The sequence below is a fragment of the Schistocerca nitens genome, chromosome 12, assembly GCF_023898315.1.
Source record: "Schistocerca nitens isolate TAMUIC-IGC-003100 chromosome 12, iqSchNite1.1, whole genome shotgun sequence".
NCBI lineage: Eukaryota > Metazoa > Arthropoda > Insecta > Orthoptera > Acrididae > Schistocerca > Schistocerca nitens.
Genome location: NC_064625.1, coordinates 111,293,116 through 111,313,754, shown reverse-complemented (window position 1 = coordinate 111,313,754; position 20,639 = coordinate 111,293,116). Strand labels below are relative to the sequence as shown.

Here is a 20,639-nt window from a genome sequence, read left to right as displayed (position 1 = left end):
CCGCACCTGAAATTTGAGATCGAAATTCAAGGAGAGTGAAAAGTTTTAGGCCGCACCTCCAAATCGAAACAAAGTTGGCCCATTGTAATATGAGACACAATTTAGGTCGAATGAATGACGATGCACCTACAGTAGTTTGGTTCGAGTCGCAAGCTTAGCCGTTAAGCTTTACCAGGTAACCCTTGCTATGCGTCAGGCGCTCCATCCGTATTTATACGGGTACCCTTCCTTTTTCACGTGCTTCGTCTGGTTTGAATCGATTGCTTATTTTGCTTTGATCTGATAAGTGCCGTTTTCTTTGTTATAGGTGTTAACGTCACTCTAAGCTGAAAATGCATTACTGTACTGTGTCATGCATTGTTTGTCGCATTCTTATAGTGTGTGTTTACGGCCTGTCGCCGCTCGCGGCATGGCTTGCTTTTGTGCGCGCTACCACCGCTTAAAAAAAAAAAAAGAACGAAGCAATGGCAAGAGACTACTATTTATTGTTACTTACACTGCTGCTTTCTTTGATAATGATCAACAAGAACCAAATAATACACTGTGTATGATAGAACATGTTCTGAACGAGAGTTAGGCGAAAATTTTTCTCCGTTTGAAAATCTTTGCGGCCGCTTCTTTAGTACATCAAATTCTGCACAGAAATTAGAGTCATCTTAGATTTAAAAATCTAGTCAGTTGCCGTGCTTCATTTCTGACTATCACTGTTAGGCATAAGAATAATACGAATATAAACATGACACGATACGTGTATTCTTCCGCGTTTGCTGTTGTCTCACTCTAGTTTCGTAGTTTATTAGGCAGACAGGATTTAAATGAGATAGCAGCAAACACGAAAGAATACATGGCAAAATGTTTATGTTCGTATTATTCTTATGGCGAAGAGAATACTGTATGTGATTCACATTTCATCAGGTTTCTATTAGCAACCATCTCTTCTCACAGGTAGAAAAAATTCAGAACGTAGAGTTGGCCATATTGACAAACATCCCAAACAGTCTTGCCAGTCGGATTTTCGTAGTACATTGAAATTCTGCTACATTCGAAGATGAACAATACGGAATTTGTATTTACTTCATTGAATAATGTATGAAAATGTAGTGGTTGAAACTCGGGGCGGAGAAAAAAAAGCTCGTCTTCCACCTTTTTTTAAATTTATTTACTGACACAGAGATTTTGGCCCCAGTATTTATCTTTATGCCTACAAAGCATGACTGTGTAGCGTTACATATATTCGACGGCAGAAGTTAGTTGTGGCAGCACCTACCAACATTTTTCAGAACTTCCGCTTGCTTTGCACTCGATTCTAAGCCGCAGGCGGTTTTTTGGATTACAAAAACCGGAAAAAAGTGCGGCTTAGATTTGAGTAAATACGGTACATTGAAAAATAAAATGAACAAAAAGAAATTGTTTTCATTAATTTTTATCTTCACTGCCTTTTTTGTTCTTTTAGCCTGTTTTCTGTGCTATCACTACTTTTAATATATATGTGGTGTCCATTCTTTTGGACATCTCCGAAAGAATGAGTGCAGATGCACACCAGGCTCAAACTCTTATGGGAACTGGCAAAGTGCCATGAGGAATGAAGATAATGGGCAAGGGACACTACATTCATAGTGTGCAGGTGGGTTGAGAATTTAGGTCTGACAGTTAAGTGTGGTCGCATAATCTGTGGAGTTGTGGTGACCGCTTCGTCTGGATGACACATTGGTCAGCACATCTTCCTAGTAAGCAGGAGACACAGGTTCGAATCCAGTAAGCAGGAGACACAGGTTCGAACCATGGTCTGGCACAAATTTTCAACCTTCCCCATTGATTTAAATAGATGCCCACTCACAGCCAATGGCTATAATTCCTTTGTGTCTTATTACAAGGGTGGTTTGAAAAATTCTTGGAACAGAATAGAACAAAATTACATGTCACTGAAAAGTTTTTTATCTTTCAATGTAGTCTCCTCATAAATTAATGCACTTGGTTTGACGATGTTCCAGTGCCTTGATCCCATCTCGAAAATGAGTTTCCTCCAGGCCTGCAAAATACCATATTTACTCGAATCTAAGCCGCACCTGAAAAATTAGACACGAAATGAAGGGGAAAAAAAATTTTCTCGAAACTAAGCCACACCTGAAATTTGAGACTCATAATTCAAGGGGAGAGGAAAGTTTTAGACCACACCTCCAAATCGGAACGAAGTTGGTCCAGTGTAACATGAGACAGAATTTAGGTTGAATGGATGAAGATACAGCTACAGTAGTTTGGTTCGAGTTGTAAGCTTAACAGTTAAGCTTTACCAAGTAGCCATTGCTACGTATCAGGTGCTCCGGCCGTATTTATACGGGTACCCTTCCTTTTTCACGTGCTTCGTCTGGTTTGAATTGATTCCTTATTTTGCTTTGATCTGATAAGTGCCGTTCTCTTTATTATAGGTGCTTACGTCACTCTAAGCTGAAAATGTATTATTGTACTGTGTCACGCATTGTTTGTCGCATTCTGATAATGAGTGTTTACGACCTGTCACCGCTCGCGGCATGGCTTGCTTTTGTGCGCGCTACCATGTTGTTATTTACACTGCTGCTTTCTTTGATAATGATTAACAAGAACCAAATAATAGACTGCATATGATAGAAGATGTACTGAACGAGAGTGTAGCGAAAATTTTTCTCCATTTGAAAATCTTAGCAGACGCCTCTTTAGTACATTACATTCTGCACAAAAATTAGAGTCATCTTAGATTTAAAAATCTAGTCAGTTGCCATGCTCATTTCTGACACTGTATCACTATTCAGCATAAGAATGATACGAATATAAACATGACATGATATGTATATTCTTTCGTGTTTGCTGTTGTCTCACTCTAATTTCATAGTTTATTAGGCACACAGGATTTAAATGAGATAGCAGCAAACATGAAAGAATACATGGCATAATGTTTACATTCTTCTACCTTTTCTTTTAATTTATTTACTGACGCATAGGTTTTGGCGCCAGTATTTATCTTTGTGCCTGCAAAGCATGCCTGTGCAGCGCTACATATATTCGACGGCAGAAGTTAGTTGTGGCAGCATCTACCAACATTTTTCAGAACTTCTGCTTACTTTGCACTCAATTCTAAGCTGCAGGCAGTGTTTTTGGTTACAAAAACTGGAAAAAAAGTGCGGCTTAGATTCGAGTAAATACGATAGTTGTCAACTCCGGCTATCAATTCTTTGTTTGAAGTGAATCTTCGTCCACCAAGAAAAAATTTCAGTTTTGGGAAGAGATGGAAGTCTGACGTAGCCATAGCAGGTGAATAAGGTGGGTGTGGCAACAATTCATACCTTAGTTCTTGCAATTTTGCAATGGCAATGGCCACATGTGTGCGGACGTGCGTTGTCTTGATGGAAGATGTCTTTCTTCCTTGCTAAACCTGGCCTTTTATCATGTATCTTTTGTTGCAGTTTGTCCAGTAGTAGTTGTTTGCCCAATGGGGAGATAATCTACAAACAGAATCCCCTTCGCATCCCAGAACACTGATGCCATGACCTTTCCCTCAAAGGAATTGTCTTTGCTTTCTTTGATGGCAGAGAATCAGCATTTTTCCACTGCTTTGACAGTCGTTTTGACTCTGGGTTATAGTAGTGCACCCAAGTTTCATGTGTGGTCACAAACCAGTGCAAAAAAACTTTTTCAGTTCCCCAGAAGTGGGCCAATGTCCAATATGTCCATTCTCATGCGTTTTTGATCCAGCGTCAAGAGTTGTGGCACCCATCTTGCAGATAATTTTTTTTATTTCTAATTCTTTAGTTAAAATGTGATATACCCTTTCAGATGACATCTTGCAAGTGTGAGCAATTTCACGCACTTTCAATTGGCTATCCTCCACGACCTTTTGTGCTCTTTTGCAGTGACTTCTGAATATCTTGATGGACCAATTTACGGATCATCATCTAAGCTCTCCTGACCAAATTTAAATTCATTTGTCCACTTGGTAACAGTTGAATATGATGAGGCAGAGCCCCCAGTGTATTCTGGAAATCGCCATGAATGTCCTTTGCTTTCATACCTTTCTTTATGAAATACTTAATGACTGATCGAGTCTTGATTTTTTTTCCATCTTCGCAAATCACTATGTGGAGCAACAACAGAGCCACGTCACTGCCACAGCTCTCTTCCAAGAACACTGACGTGACACGTGTTTTCAGGCAACAGTCCAATGAATATCATGTGAACAACTTGTTGCCCTAGCACTGACCTCTCGTGGTGATTCTGAGAACTTTTCAAACCAACCTCGTACTTTAAATCATTATCATTGTCATCGCCAGTGTCACAAATATTTGGCTGTTTCTATCAAATATGTTTCTATTTCTGAGGTTATCATTAGTTTACCACCCAAGAACACATCTGGTTCTTTTTTTATTTCTTTTCCTCTTCTGAATACATAGTGTATTTTTCTGTCATGAGTATGTCACAGTTTCCTCTTGCTTGCAGAATTAGTGTCTGCCCGCTGTTCCCTCATTGTCAGCAGCTGACATGCTTCCTGTTGTTGCTGTCACACCTCACAGTGAGCGTTGAAAACATTGTGGCACAAAGCTCATAAGCATGCCACTGGCCCCCATCTAGACTTTTAGCATCTTCTGCAGAAATATGTGATATTATTGAGTATTTGTCCAGTTTTAAAGTCAATTCAATTCCAAGTACAAATGGGAAGTACTGCAGTTTAAACATTGTTGATGTTCATAAAAAGCCAAAGTACGCAGTAAACATTCCCATGGATGGCTGCATGACGAAATTTCTGCTTGCTCAACGCTGCCTCCCTGCATTCAACATTCGTAGTTCCAGCCAAGCTGGATCACTGTTCCCTATCCAACTTTCCATAGTGCTGCGCTTCAGCAACAGCGAAACACGGATGGCAACATCTTCTAGGGTACAGGTCATATGTAACACCACCATCTAATTCATAAATAAAAAAATCACTATTCAGTCCTACTCTTGAACTTTCATTCATCCTGCCAATGTAGTGTCGTATATACATACTGCCTCCACAATGAGTCTTTCTGCTGTAATTTATTCTTGCAGCAACAATTATAGTCAGTCAGTTTAATATGATTTATTTTGTTAAACATTTCACCCTGGATTAATTTTCCTTCTTGTTTCATCTGAATATAATCATCTTGTTCTAAAGCTGGTAATGATTTTCTCCCGTATTCTAATATGTGAACAGTGACTGAATTTCTCATTTGCAACCCACGTGGTAAATCATTAGTTTCTCATAAACATATAAAGTATTGACTTAGGTTCAGAATCAAGTAATGGTTTTTGAAGGATAATATTTATGGCTTTGAATATTTTCTTTTATAAAAAGGCAGTATAAATGTATGAATGCGGTATCCATACATGCATCAGAACTTTTATTGCAAACCTGTTCAAATACAACAAAAGTCTGTAAATTGACAGAATTTGAAGTTATTTCCTCCTGTCTTTCACAAATTCTTAAGCATAGCAGTAGATTGCCATAGTGGCTGATCCATAGTTTGTCACTTATCTCTTGCATTAGCACTGCGAGTCGCACGTTACGTGATTGTTCGAGCAAGGTTGATACCGTATCGAGCACTTTGGCATATCATGAAATCTCAAGCCTATTTGAATACAAGTATTGTTTGCTATGCCCTACCCTTTGGGACTGTTCAAACTAAGTTTGTGCAAAACCCCAGTAGCCAAGGCTTTATCTGTACATGTAGGATGACTCCTATATTAATCCGATATGATAAGATAGTGCACTGCCTGTGTTCTGAATCATGATGCAAAGTTGTCCAGATGAACTTTGCATTATAATTTGGAATAAAACAGACATTGCATGTGACTTTAAAATATAGTGTCTCACCTGCACAGGAATATACATAATGGATGTAAGAGTACAGGTTGTAGACACCTGGTTGACAACATATGGAAGTTTGGGTCTGGCCGTGAGTCATGCACAGATAGCCAAATGGTAAGGCAACTGCTCACAACAAGTGGGAAATCTGGGTTCGAGTCCATTCTACAGCTGATGGTTGTCCATATTTGCAGTTCTGAATACGTTTAATGTACCTATATTAATCTGTTAAACAATGTAAACATTTTGACCTCAGCAGCTGTAGTTTAGAAATTTTTGGAATGAGGAATTTGGGAAAAAGGCACGTCTTAAGATTGGATAAATATGTTACTTCATTTTATGAAACTTAAAGGTGGGTAAAGATGAGGGAAGCTGCTAGTCCAGTAAGATATGTGGCAGAGAACTCTGCAAAGTTTGGTAAATAGGAGAGAGTTTCTTGCAGAAGGGAAGTTGTGGGCCATGCTCGGATAGCTCAGTAGGTATGTGAATTGCCCACAAATTACAAGGTTTTGGGCTCGAGTCCTAGTCTGGCACACAGTTTAAGCTTCCAGAAGTGTCAGAACATGTTCCATATTCTTCTGTCTAGTCAAATTTCCTCAGCACTTTATTCCTTCTTGTTAACTTTTGTGAACTTCAAACATTATAAAATAATTGCCTGTTATCTAGTTTCATTTAACATGTTTATTCTTCATAAATACCTCGGGTGATCATTTCGTGTAATGTATTATACTAATTTATCAACACACATCAGCAAGTTACATAGACTGTGAACAGCCGAACCAACATTCATAAGTAGCAACAATTGATGTAATGACTATTCATCTTCATGGTTGACAAACAGATACTGGCATATCAAATTATGAACTATGATTCATTAACATTGACAGTTATATGCTGATTATCAACTGTATTCTGATAGATCATGTCATAATTGTACACACTGAAAGCTTGTTCACGCCCTACAGTGGCTTCATTTGTGCGGCTTGTAGTACATAAATAGCAAAATGGTAAAATTAATTAATTTTTAGGTAAGAAAAAGTAAAAGAAAAACCAAAAGATACAAATATACAGTAGGCACTGAAGTAAATTTACTCAGCCAAAAGCTGTACAGTGTGTAACAAAAAGGTGTGGCCAAGCTTTCAGTAGAGGAGTATAATATGTTATATGGATATGGGTCCGGAAACACTTTATTTCTATGTTGAGTTTGTTGCGTGCATTACTTGTTGCAGCTAACTGTCTTACACTGACTCTAGGTTTGTTGCCAAGGGAACGAAGTAGTTCCTCCTCCAGGTTGTAATGGTCCGCCTAGTCGTTGATATTGCTAATTGCTGTAATCGCACTATTTCACTCCCATTTACGGAGCTTGTTAGCACTTGATGTTAGGTTGGCGCCATTAAAATGCATTGTAGTAATCGCTGCTGCTTGCTGGATCGCTGCTGTGTCTCGATGCTGATGCTGGCTCTAAATCTGGTTGTCTAGGGTTAAAAATATGAGGTCCCGTGTTTTTTATGTGCTTTTGATGATAAAGAACAAACGAAACCAACACATATGTAAACATCAAATATTTATTACTTTGGTGGCCATATTAATTCCACTGTCCACCAAAGACCATAACACAACACAAAGTAGTACTTCCTTTACATGTTCTTTGCATTGTTTTTCCATCCCAAACAATAACACAGAAACACACTTCACCAAAGTGACATTCCGACTGCCTCCTGACCCTTCTTGCTGCTTGTATTTATAACATTGTCAAAGAACTACTAAAAAGAGATATAGTTTATAAGTCACATGTACATCTGTTATCATAATTTGTGCAGAAAAGTTATTAATTTGCATCGAGTGACATAATTTAACATGTTATTAAAATGACAGACAGATTTGTTGACTTGACAGAATAATTCTTTGTTACAAAAAGGCCGTGTTTTAGAAGTTTGTCAATTGACTTCTCTAATTTGCATAAATAAGTAAGTAACATGAATTATTAAAAATTACATTGGTTTTTGTCTAAAATAGGATTGATTACGTGAATACTGAGTAAAAACGCTCCTAGTGAACAAATAGGTTTCACTGGGTGATTTTTATTTAAGGAGATCCAAAATACCTAAGTTGGCCACTATATGTCGTACTTCATATTAATTATTTAAGATAAACTTAGTGTTTTTACATGATGACATTTGCTGTATCAGTGATCAAGTGATATTAACTTTTGTGTGGGTCAGTTATTTAGTATAATTTAATGGGTTGACTGTTTATGGAGACATGTTGTGCAGTCATTGTTAACATACACAATAACTTTTCTATAATCATAAATACTCGTTAAACTGGTTGAATTTGGAGGGTATCGCATACTTCAGTAAAGTAAAGCCTTTAATATGTTCCGTTACAAGGTGAGGTGTCCAAGTCCATCTGGGCCTCCCCACGCATGAGTAGTAGGCTTCAAATCTTTCACATTCCATAAAGTGATTATCAGTTGCTTCAAACCACCTCCTGTCAGGGCACTTGTCATTCTGGAAATCTCTCTGATGCTAACACTGAGCCCCACAGTCATTGTTGTATGCTGACCCATACATCAAATGCACGTCTGCCAACTCCACATTTCATAGTCAGTAGACACTGAGAGAGCAGAATGGGGTGCTCCGCAGAACTCACGGGCCTAGAACGTGGTCAGGTGATTGGGTGTCACTTGTGTCATACGACTATACGCGAGATTTCCACACTCATCAAAATCTCGAGGTCCACTGTTTCCGACGTGATAGTGAAGTGGAAATGTGAGGGGATACGTACAGCACACAGCATTCTGGCCGACCTCGTCTGTTGACTAATAAGGACCACTAACAGTTGAACAGAGTCGTAATGTGTAATAGGCAGACATCTATCCAGACCATTACACAGGAATTCCAAACTGCATCAGCATCTACTGCAAGTACTAAGACAGTTAGGTGGGAGGTGAGAAAACTTGGATTTCATGGTCGAACGGCTGCTCATAAGCCACACAGTGCCTTGCTTGGTGTAAGGAGCGTAAACATTGGAAGATTGAACAGTGGAAAAATGTTGTGTGAAGTGACGAATCATGGATACACTATGTGGCGATCCGATGGCAGGGTGTGGGTATGGCGAATGCCTGGTGAACGTCATCTGCCAGCGTGTGTAGTGCCAACAGTAAAAGTTGGAGGCGGTGGTGTTATGGTGTGGTCGTGTTTTTCATGTAAGGGGGCTTGCACCCCTTCTTGTTTCATGTAGCACTATCACAGCACAGGCCTATATTGATGTTTTAAGCACCTTCTTGCTTCCCACTGTTGAAGAGCAATTTGGCTATGGCAACTGCATCTTTCAATACGATCCAGCACCTGTTCCTAATGCATGGCCTGTGGCAGAGTGGTTACGTGACAATAACGTCTCTGTAATGGACTGGCCTGCACAGAGTCCTGACCTGAACCCTATAGAACTCCTTTGGAATGCCTACTTCGTGCCAGGTCTCACTGACCGATATCAATACCTCTCCTCGGTGCAGCACTCTATGAAGAGTGGGCTGCCATTCCACAAGAAACCTTCCAGAACCTGATTGAATGTATGCCTGAGAGAGTGGAAGCTGTCATCAAGACTAAGGGTGGGCCAACCCCATGTTGAATTTCAGCATTACCTATGGAGGACGCCACAAACTTGTAAGTCATTTTCAGCCAGGTGTCCAAATACTTTTGATCACATAGTGTATACAGTTGATGCTACGTGCTTGGTGCTAGTAAAGCAGTGAATTTAATCACATGCCAACACAAGCAGTGAAGTTAATTGCTTGTCAACACAGTGGAGTGAGTCACATGCCAACATTACACTTGTTTAATTGGAGGAGCAAATATTGCCAGTGAATCTAAGAATTATTGCTTACTGTACATTCTAAGCAAAAGTAACAAAGACACTATTTTGAATATTTCATGTAAGAGAACGTTTCATGTAATGCCGGTACACACTGTTTCTGTGTTTCTCATGGTTAAAGCAATTATGAGAAGTAGAAAATTAGCTCTTAGATGGAAATAAAGCATGTCTGGACCCATGCCCAAACAACACATTTTATTTCTATGTATTTGAGGGATGTTTCTTGAATGTTTAGCTCCACTTCTTTATTAAACCCTCTGTAATCAGAAAATGTCAAAATAATAGCTACCACGTTATGAAAGAGATGTTTTGACGCACAGGAGGAGCTCCAAAGGTGGCAAAAAAATGTTCTAAAAAGTGTTATTTTCTAGTTGGAATAATTTATAAACTGACTTCTTATTTTATTAAAAATATACGTTTTTGGAAGCAGAAAAATTGGGGCTACAAAATTAAGGCAATGGAATTTGGAAGAAATTACATTTTAAGATTGGAACATTCTGTATCATGAAAATTTTGAATACGAGTAACTTTAGAAATACGAAGTTTTTTACAAATAAAATCATTTGTATGAAAGGGATGAAGGAATGAGTTAAATTCCCTTCTATGCTCTTAAGGGGCATACATGCCTATAGAGGTGTGCTAATTAATAAAGACAACAATAAATAATGGTGTGCTGAAGAGGCAAGTGAGCTGGTTCTAAGGCGCTACCCCTAAAAGCTAACAACTGCAGTAAAATTTAATGGGTTACTACCTCTTAATCGAGGGGGGTCCCGCTTATGATGGCATCTTTAAACCGGAGGTACTACGAATGGTTTACAATACATTGTTCGATGGAGTCTGGCGGCGTGGGAAAACTCGCGTCAGTGGCGGGCTTGGTAGTAATGGGGTGCCAAAATGTTTGGGGATGGAACAGTAATAAAACCCACCTGGTACTCCTCTCGCACACTACACTTCACTGCAGTATTTACACTGCACAGCACACAGTATCCCAGGTGCTAATACTGGGAGGATGAATCGGGCATCTGGCTTCAGGCTTTGTTCAGCAATAGCCAAGCAAAGCCCCTCGTGGGAAAGCGCCTCGGGATGGCATTGTGGAAGATGCGATAGCACTCCTCACGTTAACCGAACTGCAACAAAACACTGACACTGGACACTGGTGCAAAATCCTGCTGCCCGTGCATATTCTGGTGAGGTGTGGCAGATGACGACGCAAGCCACGTGGTGTTGCAGACGAGCTACCGAGAGCACAGCCGGGAGATTTCACCTTGTCGAAGTGGAAGAAGAGACTGCTCGAGCAATGTTTCTGCATGCGTGGCATCTGACAAGTGTGGGAGTCTAGGCTCGACTTGCGGCAGAAGTGACCAGCGCTGGGGCTGGGTGGATGCAGTGGTACCTAGGCCTGTAGGCACTGTGTGGATCACTGGTTTTCGATCACCTCTCCCTGTTGTCAGCTGCTACAGGTGGAGGCTAATGGAAGGCGTTGCCACAGGGAAGGAGCTATGTCAATCAGAAAACAAACAAGTTTTTGCAGGTTGCATTTTGATGTGCTCATGGTTCACAAGTATTGTATGCCTTTAAATAAAATTTTTCCATTTGATGTAAATATACTATTGTCATCAGAAGTCAGTAAACTATACTGTGAATAATAAGGCTCATCAAGGTGCTGCATTAATAAGAAATTTGTTATTTTGTATATACTACTGGTGAGAGAACATCAGATAAGGGAAAGAACCAGACATGTGGTTGTAGGACTTGCACTGTGAGAGTTCTATACAAATTTAATTATGTCTATAGATGATGACGACAATGATGATCGTGATTTCATGCCGCTGCAGTGACTTGCACATCCCCAACCAATTGTTGACTGACACACAGAAAAGAAAGAAAATTTGCAGTGCGGTGGAGATGAGGTGGGTAGAGGGGGTGAGGCAGGAGGCAGGGAGAGGGGTTGCCCCTCCCCATAGCAAATTTTCATTTGTGCTTGTTGACAACGTAATGTTTCTGCTTTTCGGTGAGTCGTCTCCTTTACTCCCACAGTATTTACATTCTCTCAGAACTTGCCTACTATAATTAACAGTATTTCCCTACTATGTTTGGAATATCATGAAGCACCGGGGCTGCTGGATCAGGTACATATAGGGTGGCGCATGAAATGTGTTACCATTTTGTTTTTGAATATAAACTTTATTGTCAGTACAATCTGAAAGGAACATATACTACAATGAAGAGCTGTCCATGGAGATTTGCTCAATATGTCCACCATTTCGCTTCCTAACATCTTTCAAACGAACACTGAAGTTAGTGATTACCCTACGGCACATGTCTTCCGTAATTGCACTGCAAGCTTGAAGATATAAGTCTTTTGAGCTCCATTAAATCACGTGGACATTTTGGGAAATTTTTTTCCTTTAGGTACCCCCAAAGAAAAAAGTAACATGGATTGATGTCTGGACTGTTGGGGGGCCAATTTTGTCTGTCATTGAAGCAACCTGGAAACCTGAGTGAAATGATCCACATGTCAAAATGCTTGTGTAAAAACTCCAACACAGTGTTTGCAGTATGTGGCCTTGCTCCATCTTGCATGAACCACTGCGTGTTGAAGGGCAAGGCAGTAGTAAGAAGCTGTGGAATGAAGCTATTGCGAAGCATGCTCAAACAACGATCGCTGTTCACAGTTTCTTCAAAGAAAAAGGGTCCAATAAGTCCGTGACTGGAAACTGCTGCCCACGCTGTAATCCTCGGAGCATAATGTTATCATTCATGAAGCACTTGTGAGTTTTCCGTGGCCCAAAAGCATACATATTTTTTGTTAACAACACCGTCTAAATGAAAATGCGCCTCGTCTGAAAACCAAACGCTGTTCCCTATCCCCCACCACTGAGCAAACAGTAGTCTCTGCTGCTTGTGTTCCTCAGTCAGCTTCTGTCCACACGTCATCTTGTATGGGTACATATGGAGGTCACTTTTAAGAATGCGTTGAACGGAGTGTCTGGATATTGCCAGTTGCACTGCTGCCTTTCTACACAATTTACCAGGACTTCTCTGTACAGCAACTCTTACCACTTCAATATTCTCCGGCAAACAAACAGGCTTAGGCTGAGGTCGCTTCGCTTCCAATACTGTTCCTTCCTGTACAAATCTATCATACAACCTGTGGATGGTCTTCTTGCAAGGGACCCATCATGTGTTAAGCTGTTGTCGAAAACGTCTCTGTGTCACAACAAGGCTTTTCGTTTCAGTTAAAAGTAACACAATTGCCGATTGTTGCTGTGTCATCAGTCTTCCATTGTCAGCCATTGCTGCTTACTAGTCTCCTAGTGGCAGTATTGTGAATTACATGTCATTTCGTAACTCATTTGTTTTTCCAATCTCTGCCGGTACTGCTGTAGAGATCCCAGCGGGATATCTAATGTGCATCGTAAATTGTGAAAGAAACAATTGCTAACACATTTCGTGCGCCACCCTGTAAGTCAGAATGGGAAGCAGATGAAAAGCATAGTGCCAGCACGATGTCAGACACTTACAATTGCACTATGATAAAACACATTGATGCTTTTCTGCATTTTGTATCCTGCTGTCGGCTTTCTTGTTGATGTCGAACGTGATGTCTGATACTGTCCCAGTTTCACGACATGCTTTTCTGTCCCATTGGACATGGCAGCAACAGGAATTATTACTTTCCAACAAAGAAACTATCTCTGATTCAGTTGCTTACAAGTTTGCAGCGTTAAAATTTTTTTGAACTGTTGAGTTTTTTCCCTCCCCATGTGATTATTGCTCTCCTAACTCGTATTTTAAATTCATATAAGGCCGTCCATTGTGAATCTTACACAAATACACCTTCTTGCCCCCAATAAATTAGCTATTTATGAAAGGTATTTAAACACTACATTTGCATTAGAGAGCAGCAGGTTTCAGATTTCCGTATTTAGGTTTATATAAGTTATGTAAATCTCTTAAGGGTTATGGGTTGTAAAGATCAGTGAAAAAATCAAATTTTAGTTTTCTACTGTGTCTCGTGCACCACTTCAGTTTTCACTGCAGGACGTTTACTTTTCAATGGCCATTTGAGCACAAATAGGTTTTATTTGGACTTTTAAAAATGGATTGGAAGGGGATACACAGCTCTCCTGACAGCTTTGTTTAATGTATACTGAACTTCTCTGCTCAGACGAATAAATCTGTAGAAATCTTTGGCATGTGAAGCTATTATTATTATTATTATTATTATTATTATTACTGTGAGAAACTTGTTACCATTGTGAACAGGACATGATCAATTTCCTTTCCCTTTATTGTGCATTATGAGCTTGTACTTGGTCTAATGGTTTACTCAACAGTAAGATAATAAGCCTTAATTTTAACTTCTCATATAGACATTGGATGCTTAGGAATAGGTATTTGTGCCTGAAGTATTGACCCTGAGTATCCTTTATTACAGGTGTGGTGGATACCAGAGGCACAAATGAAACAAGTGCGACAACCATTCAGTCGTCTCCTGCCGACACTGGGCCATCTAGCCGCTACACGACTGTCGGCAATGCGACTTCCCACGAGTCGAGTGACGCGACTACTGGCACACACAGTTCTGAAGTGACTAGCAGTGCATCTGCAGAGCACAGCTCCAACACTGCCGACTCTAGTCTTCTGTTCAACGCTTCTCACACGGCGAGCACCCGAGCCGGAACATCCGGTACTACGATCGGCACGTCAGCTCCGAGTTCCGGCCCCGGTAACACGAGCACGGTTGAAATGGTGCCCACGAGCTCGAGCACAGTTCTCGGCACTCGAACTTTGAATGGTAGCACCGGCACACCGGTTGGCACTCCCACTTCAATTGGAAGCACCAGTGCACCGACTGGGATCTCCTCTGCGAATGTAAGCACCAGTGCGTCGACTGGCATTCCCTCTTTGACCGGAAGCACCGGTGTACCGGCTGGTATTCCCTCCTTGAATAGAAGCACCGGTGCACCGACCGGCTCTCCTGTATCGGACGGAAACACCGGCACACTGGCGAGTTACACTTCGAGTGGAACACTGTCACATTCTGGCAGGCCTCGCACAGTACCGGTGGACGTCGACACTTCGTTAGCTTCACGGACTGTCAGCGTGGCTACGTCGTCTAGCAACCCCGTCATTTCCAGCAGCTCTGCACCCGGAAACAGTGCCGAAACCACTTTCGAGGTGACAGACAGCGAGGCCGGTGGCAGCTCAGTCTCGGCAGTAAATGTCACGGCGGGCGCACAGGGTCCGGCAGTAACTACAGCTCCGAGTAGAGGCGCGTCGCACACAATGACTACCACAGTAGAGACTGCGGTTCCCACGGATGCGATCACTGCTCTGCCACTTACTGGTGGAAGTGTGTCTGCCAGCCACTCCAGTCGTGGCAGCAGATATGCTACCGCTGTCTTCATTCCGTCCACCTCGCAGGTTGCAAATGGTCGAAGTGGAAGCCCATTTCCAGGGTAAGTATGACGTTATTTATATGAAGTTTACTGACACATTGATAGAGTTCCTCTGAAGTCACGTTGGTGATTGCTGAGAACTTGAAATGCACTTAAAATAATTTTACGCAGCACTGTTCTTAATAGATTGTCATATCATTTATTTTCACTGTCCTTGCCAATGGTGACCAATTTAGTATCGTTACTGGACTCAGAAAACTATACTGAAATGAAAACACTAGCGTTGGATGTCAGGAGTTAGACGGTTTTGTAGCTACACTGCGTGCTGTGCAGATACCACATTAGTGGCGGCTTACAGTAGGAGGAAAGCGAGGGTACATTCCTCAGCAAGTTGTATTTATGTATCTAAACTTTCCAGTTTATGTATAGCCTTGTTTATAAGTTACTCTTGACTTGTGATTCCGGTTGTGTTCGGACACTAAGACAGTTCTTTCGGCTACATGTTTGGTTTCCTTTCAGAGTGTCCTCACTGGATTTTTTTATGGCTGTCATCCACTCATTCTTTTTCAGTCTCGTACCATTTTCCAGGGCAACTGTAGTGGCACAGCCCACAAGGGTACAGTGTTACAAAAGTGATGACGAGGGTGCCTCTTGCAAAGTACATCTATCTACATCTACATTTATACTCTGCACGCCATCCAACAGTGTGTGGTGGAGGGCACTTTTCGTGCTACTGTCATTACCTCCCTTTTCTGTTCCAGTCGCGTATGGTTTGCGGGAAGAGCGACTGCCGGAAAGCCTCCGTGCACGCTCGAATCTCTCTAATTTTACGTTCGCGATCTCCTCGAGAGGTATAAGTAGGGGGAAGCAATATATTTGATACCTCATCCAGAAACGCACCATCTCGAAACCTGGACAGCAAGCTTCACCATGATGCAGAGCGCCTCTCTTGGAGAGTCTGCCATCGCTATCACGCTTACCAAATAACCCTGTGACGAAACGCGCCGCTCTTCTTTGGATCTTCTCTATATCCTCCGTCAACCCGATCTGGTATGGATCCCACACCAATGAGCAATACTCAAGTATAGGTGAAAGAGTGTTTTGCAAGCCGACTCCTTTGTTGATGGACTATATTTTCTAAGGACTCTCCCAATGAATCTCAACTTGGTACCCGCCTTACAAACAATTAATTTTATATGATCATTCCACTTCAAATCGTTTCGCATGCATAGTCCCAGATATTTTACAGAAGTAACTGCTACCAGTGTTTGTTCCACTATCATATAATCATACAATAAAGGATCCTTCTTTCTATGTATTCGCAATACATTACATATGTTTATGTTAAGGGTCAGTTGCCACTCCCTGCACCAAGTGCCTATCTGCTGCAGATCTTCCTGCATTTCGCTACAATTTTCTTATGCTGCAACTTCTCTGTATACTACAGCATCATCTGCGAAAAGTCGCATGGAACATCTGACACTATCTACTAGGTCATTTATATATATTGTGAAAAGCAATGGTCCCATAACACTCCCCTGTGGCACGCCAGAGGTTACTTTAACGTCTGTAGCCGGTAATACTGGAGCAACAGTTTATGGAGCTTTGGCAATGTCAAATAATGTTGCAGGAATAACAGCAGGAACAAATGCTGTTGCAACAGCAACTACAGCTGGAGCAGATCCAGGAACTGATCAAGCAGAACATGAAGCGTATCTGAAATGTGGGCATGCACTGCACAGCTTGGAGGCTAAAAACCTGTGGAGCAACTTCATTCCACCTCCATCTCTGCCACTTGCATTACTCTGTAACACTGTCAAGAGGTGGGAAAGATACCTGAGCTTAGATTTATGTTAGATTGAAAGGTAAGAAACATATTAGATCCCATGGTCCAGAGAGCTCTGTTACTGATTGGTAGTAGTAGCATTTATGAAAATATGTAAAAACTGTGTCCATGCTAGAACCTTGAAGCATTGGAATTTATGGAATTATGCAGTTTGCTGAGTGAGAGTCTGTGCCACCAAACTTCCATTGTGGCAGCGTGATTGCAGTTTAACCAATAAGGGAAGCATAGTGGCCAATATTATGTGCCCCGGATAACAGATTGGCAAGGCCTTGCCAATAAATGCAAGTTTGAATGTACAAAATGTGGGCTCATGAATACTGGTTCTTTAATTGGAGACATAACTGTCAGAGTATCACTGGGCAACAAGGTTCAGACTAGTGCTTTTGAATTGTCACATTCCAAGTTAAGCACACTGCCAGCTACTACAAAGGGCATGGCAGAGGGTATGTCCCATTGTTGCCAGTTGTTGGGATTTGTTCCCATTCCATTCACGTATAGACCGCAGGAAGAATGATTGTTTGAATGCCTCTGTGCATGCTATAATTATTCTAATCTTGTTGTTATGATCTTTATGTGAGCAATACGTAGGGGGTTGTAGTGTATTCCTTGTGTCATTGTTTAAAGCCAGTTCTCGAAACTTGGTTAATAGGCTTTCTCGGGATAGTTTACATCTACCTTAAAGTATTCAGTTCAGTTTTCTCAGTATCATTGTAACACACTTCCACAGATTAAACAAACCTGTGACCACTTGTGCTTCCCTTCTCTGTATATGTTGAACAGCTCCTGGTAGTCCTATTACAAATGGCTCCCACAAACTTGAGCAGTATTCGAGAATGGGTCATACAAATGATTTGTAAGCAACCTACTTGTAGACTGATTGCTCCCCCTTGAATCAAAGTCAACCATGTACTTTACCCACAACTCAGCCTCTTTGATCATTTCATTTCATATCCCTCACGGTGTACGTGCTCTGGGACAACTGGGAAATCTAGGAAAAACCCGGGAATTTTTTCATCCAGGAGAAAACTGGGGAAAACCCGGGAATTTTTAAGAATTCCAGGAAGTTTTCGTTGTTTTAGCTTTCAGTTAAATTTTTGTAGTTTTGACTGGTAAGAACTGATACTCTAACAAAGAATTTTACTTTAGCCCATTACTGCAATGTAATATTGCAGCAATAAAACATAAATGAGGGGGAAAAAAAGAAAAAAAAACGTAAGTCGCAAACAAAATGCGCCATTTACAGCAACAAAACACAGTGCACACACAAGTGTCTGCCAACAGCAAAATGTGTAGAAGGTTTTAGGGCGAAGACTGTTCGATACTCCATAACAACAAACTGCTTCCAATGGGCGTGACATCACAATGGTTAGCTTAAGATTCGTTTGAGCACTTGTCAGCAGGGTTATGTGCATGCGCAGCTGATTTGCGTGTAAGCCATATCTTCTCCCGCTTCTGGCTACTTGAAGTGCAGCTGTTAGTTGTATTCAAGGTAACTAGATACGAGCTGTATCAGCAGTAGCAACAAGGAGTCAGATGCTACCCAGAAAGATTTTTCTGGTGCACCCAAGCTGACATTTAGTGAAGTTGCTGTTTCCTCTTGGTCTACAGTTCTCAAGAACAAAACAGATTTCTGTGGCCATAAAGTGAATTAAAATATTACATAATTACGGAAGGCTAAAATATGTAATTAGTCTCAGTTTTCTGATTTTATATTATTTCCAGGTTTTTGGTAGTCAGGTTCTTGCTGAACAATGAAGTTATTTTTGTTGATTTGCTAAAAGAAAATTTTTCACAGAGATAGTCAATTTATTTCCAACACTATTGGCTAGTGTTGACTGTTTGCGGTATTTCAAGTTTACGTTGTTATGTTTTGTGATGTATGGCATTATGCCATAGAACTAAACATAAGATAATACAGTACTGGTACTTCAAGAAAATTTGCATTCTGGAAATCACACTGAAAAGTTTAATATCAGCTTGGGGCCTACTTCTTTGTGCATTTGGACATGTGAATGTGCTCTTTTAAGTCAAAGTATGGATTTTAATATGATTTACAGAATTCCAATGCTCTTGGAGTATCCTCTGACATCCTGTTTCATTTATGACGTAATGTTTAAGATTTCTTAATGACATATATGTACAAACATATGGGCTACCTACTTCATCGTGGCTGCACAGGCACAGTAATGCCTTTTCTGGTACTCCCTGACAACTGCTGAAATAAATTGTAACAGGTCACCAGAAAATATTGCAATTGGTCGTTTGAAAAGCGTTACTTTCAAAGTACATTTCATTTTACACTATATGAGTTATGTTACATGTGCAAATGTGTTTTGAATTTCTTAAATCACAGTGCGTTTGATTTTCATTTCAAGCATAACACTTTGAGGGCCACGCACTTAGAAGAATTTAGAGCCCAGGAGACCAAACATTTATGTCATTACTTAAAATTTTATGGGCACATTTGTGTGATGTAGCGAAGTGTAACACATGCAAACAAGACAAATATTATATGTGAAACCTTAGATCTTCTTGTAGCTACACTATATACATTAATTTTCCCATTTGTGTGTTGTTCGTGCTACTTAACAGAGATGTTGTTATAGTCTGACCATGTCATGTGTCCTATGCTCCGAATCACTACTTTTACATGCGACACATCTTCCAGAAGACAAATTTCAGAAACGGTTTTCCGCTGCCATGTTTACATATTAAGGTCAGAAGTGGATTTGCTAGCCCAGTTAACTACGGCGCCTGGATAACAGCAAATATGCTTCCACTACTTATCTTCACTTAGGCGAGGCGCAGACAGCTTCAGTCTAACATTTCTATTTATTCTTCATTGTACAAAAAGCCACTCAGTCAATATTAGCAGAAATTTTTAAGAACAAGATGAAATATCTGCTATTATCGGCTCACGATATCACGTGACATCAGCTATGACTGGCTTACAAAAGCGCATCGTTATCTTGATTTCAATGCTTTGGAAACTAAAGTTCTGTGTTTGGTGGAATTCGACTATATACTTTTGTAATATGAAAATATGCAGCATACATGTTGCTGCAAATGAAGGATCTTCCCAAAACACATTTTTTTCTTGGGTCTGATTCCTAAAGTGGTGGGACGTCCTAATGCACAAAACCCTAACCATTCAAACGATTGATAAGTTTTACGATCCTGAGCGAAAGTATACTGTCACTTAACATGGAAAAAGCACATTTTCACGTGGGAGAAAGTATATTTTTTAACTGGGAAATCAGGGAAAAACTGGAGATTTTTTTTTTCCTTCTCCGTGTATACACACTGTCCCTATAACATGTTAGACCCAGGTATTTGCATGAGTTCACAGATTCCAACTGTGACTCGTTTATTTTATAGTCATATACTATGTTTTTTCGTTTTGTGAAGTGCACAGCTACACACTTCTGAACAATTACAGCAAGTTGACAATCGTTGCACCAAACTGAAAGCTATTCAAAATCTGACTGAATATTTATGCATCTTCTTTCAGACAGTACTTATTCATGGATAACTGAATCATCTGCAAAAAGTCTGAGGTTACTATTAATATTGCCAGCAATGTCATTATTATAGAACATGAACAGAAAGGGTCTCAACACACTTCCCTCGGGCTCACTCGAAGTTACTTCTAGATCTAACTATG

General features: G+C 40.6%; 1 protein-coding gene across 1 annotated transcript in view; it reads left to right on the top strand.

Moving 5' to 3' along the window:
• Window positions 1–20,639, top strand: part of LOC126214857 (aminopeptidase N-like) — a 235,715-nt gene that overhangs the window by 95,335 nt on the left and 119,741 nt on the right. The window contains exon 6 of the mRNA XM_049941492.1: window positions 14,166–15,189. Coding sequence (XP_049797449.1) covers window positions 14,166–15,189 — 1,024 coding nt within the window. The remainder of the gene's footprint in view (window positions 1–14,165; window positions 15,190–20,639) is intronic.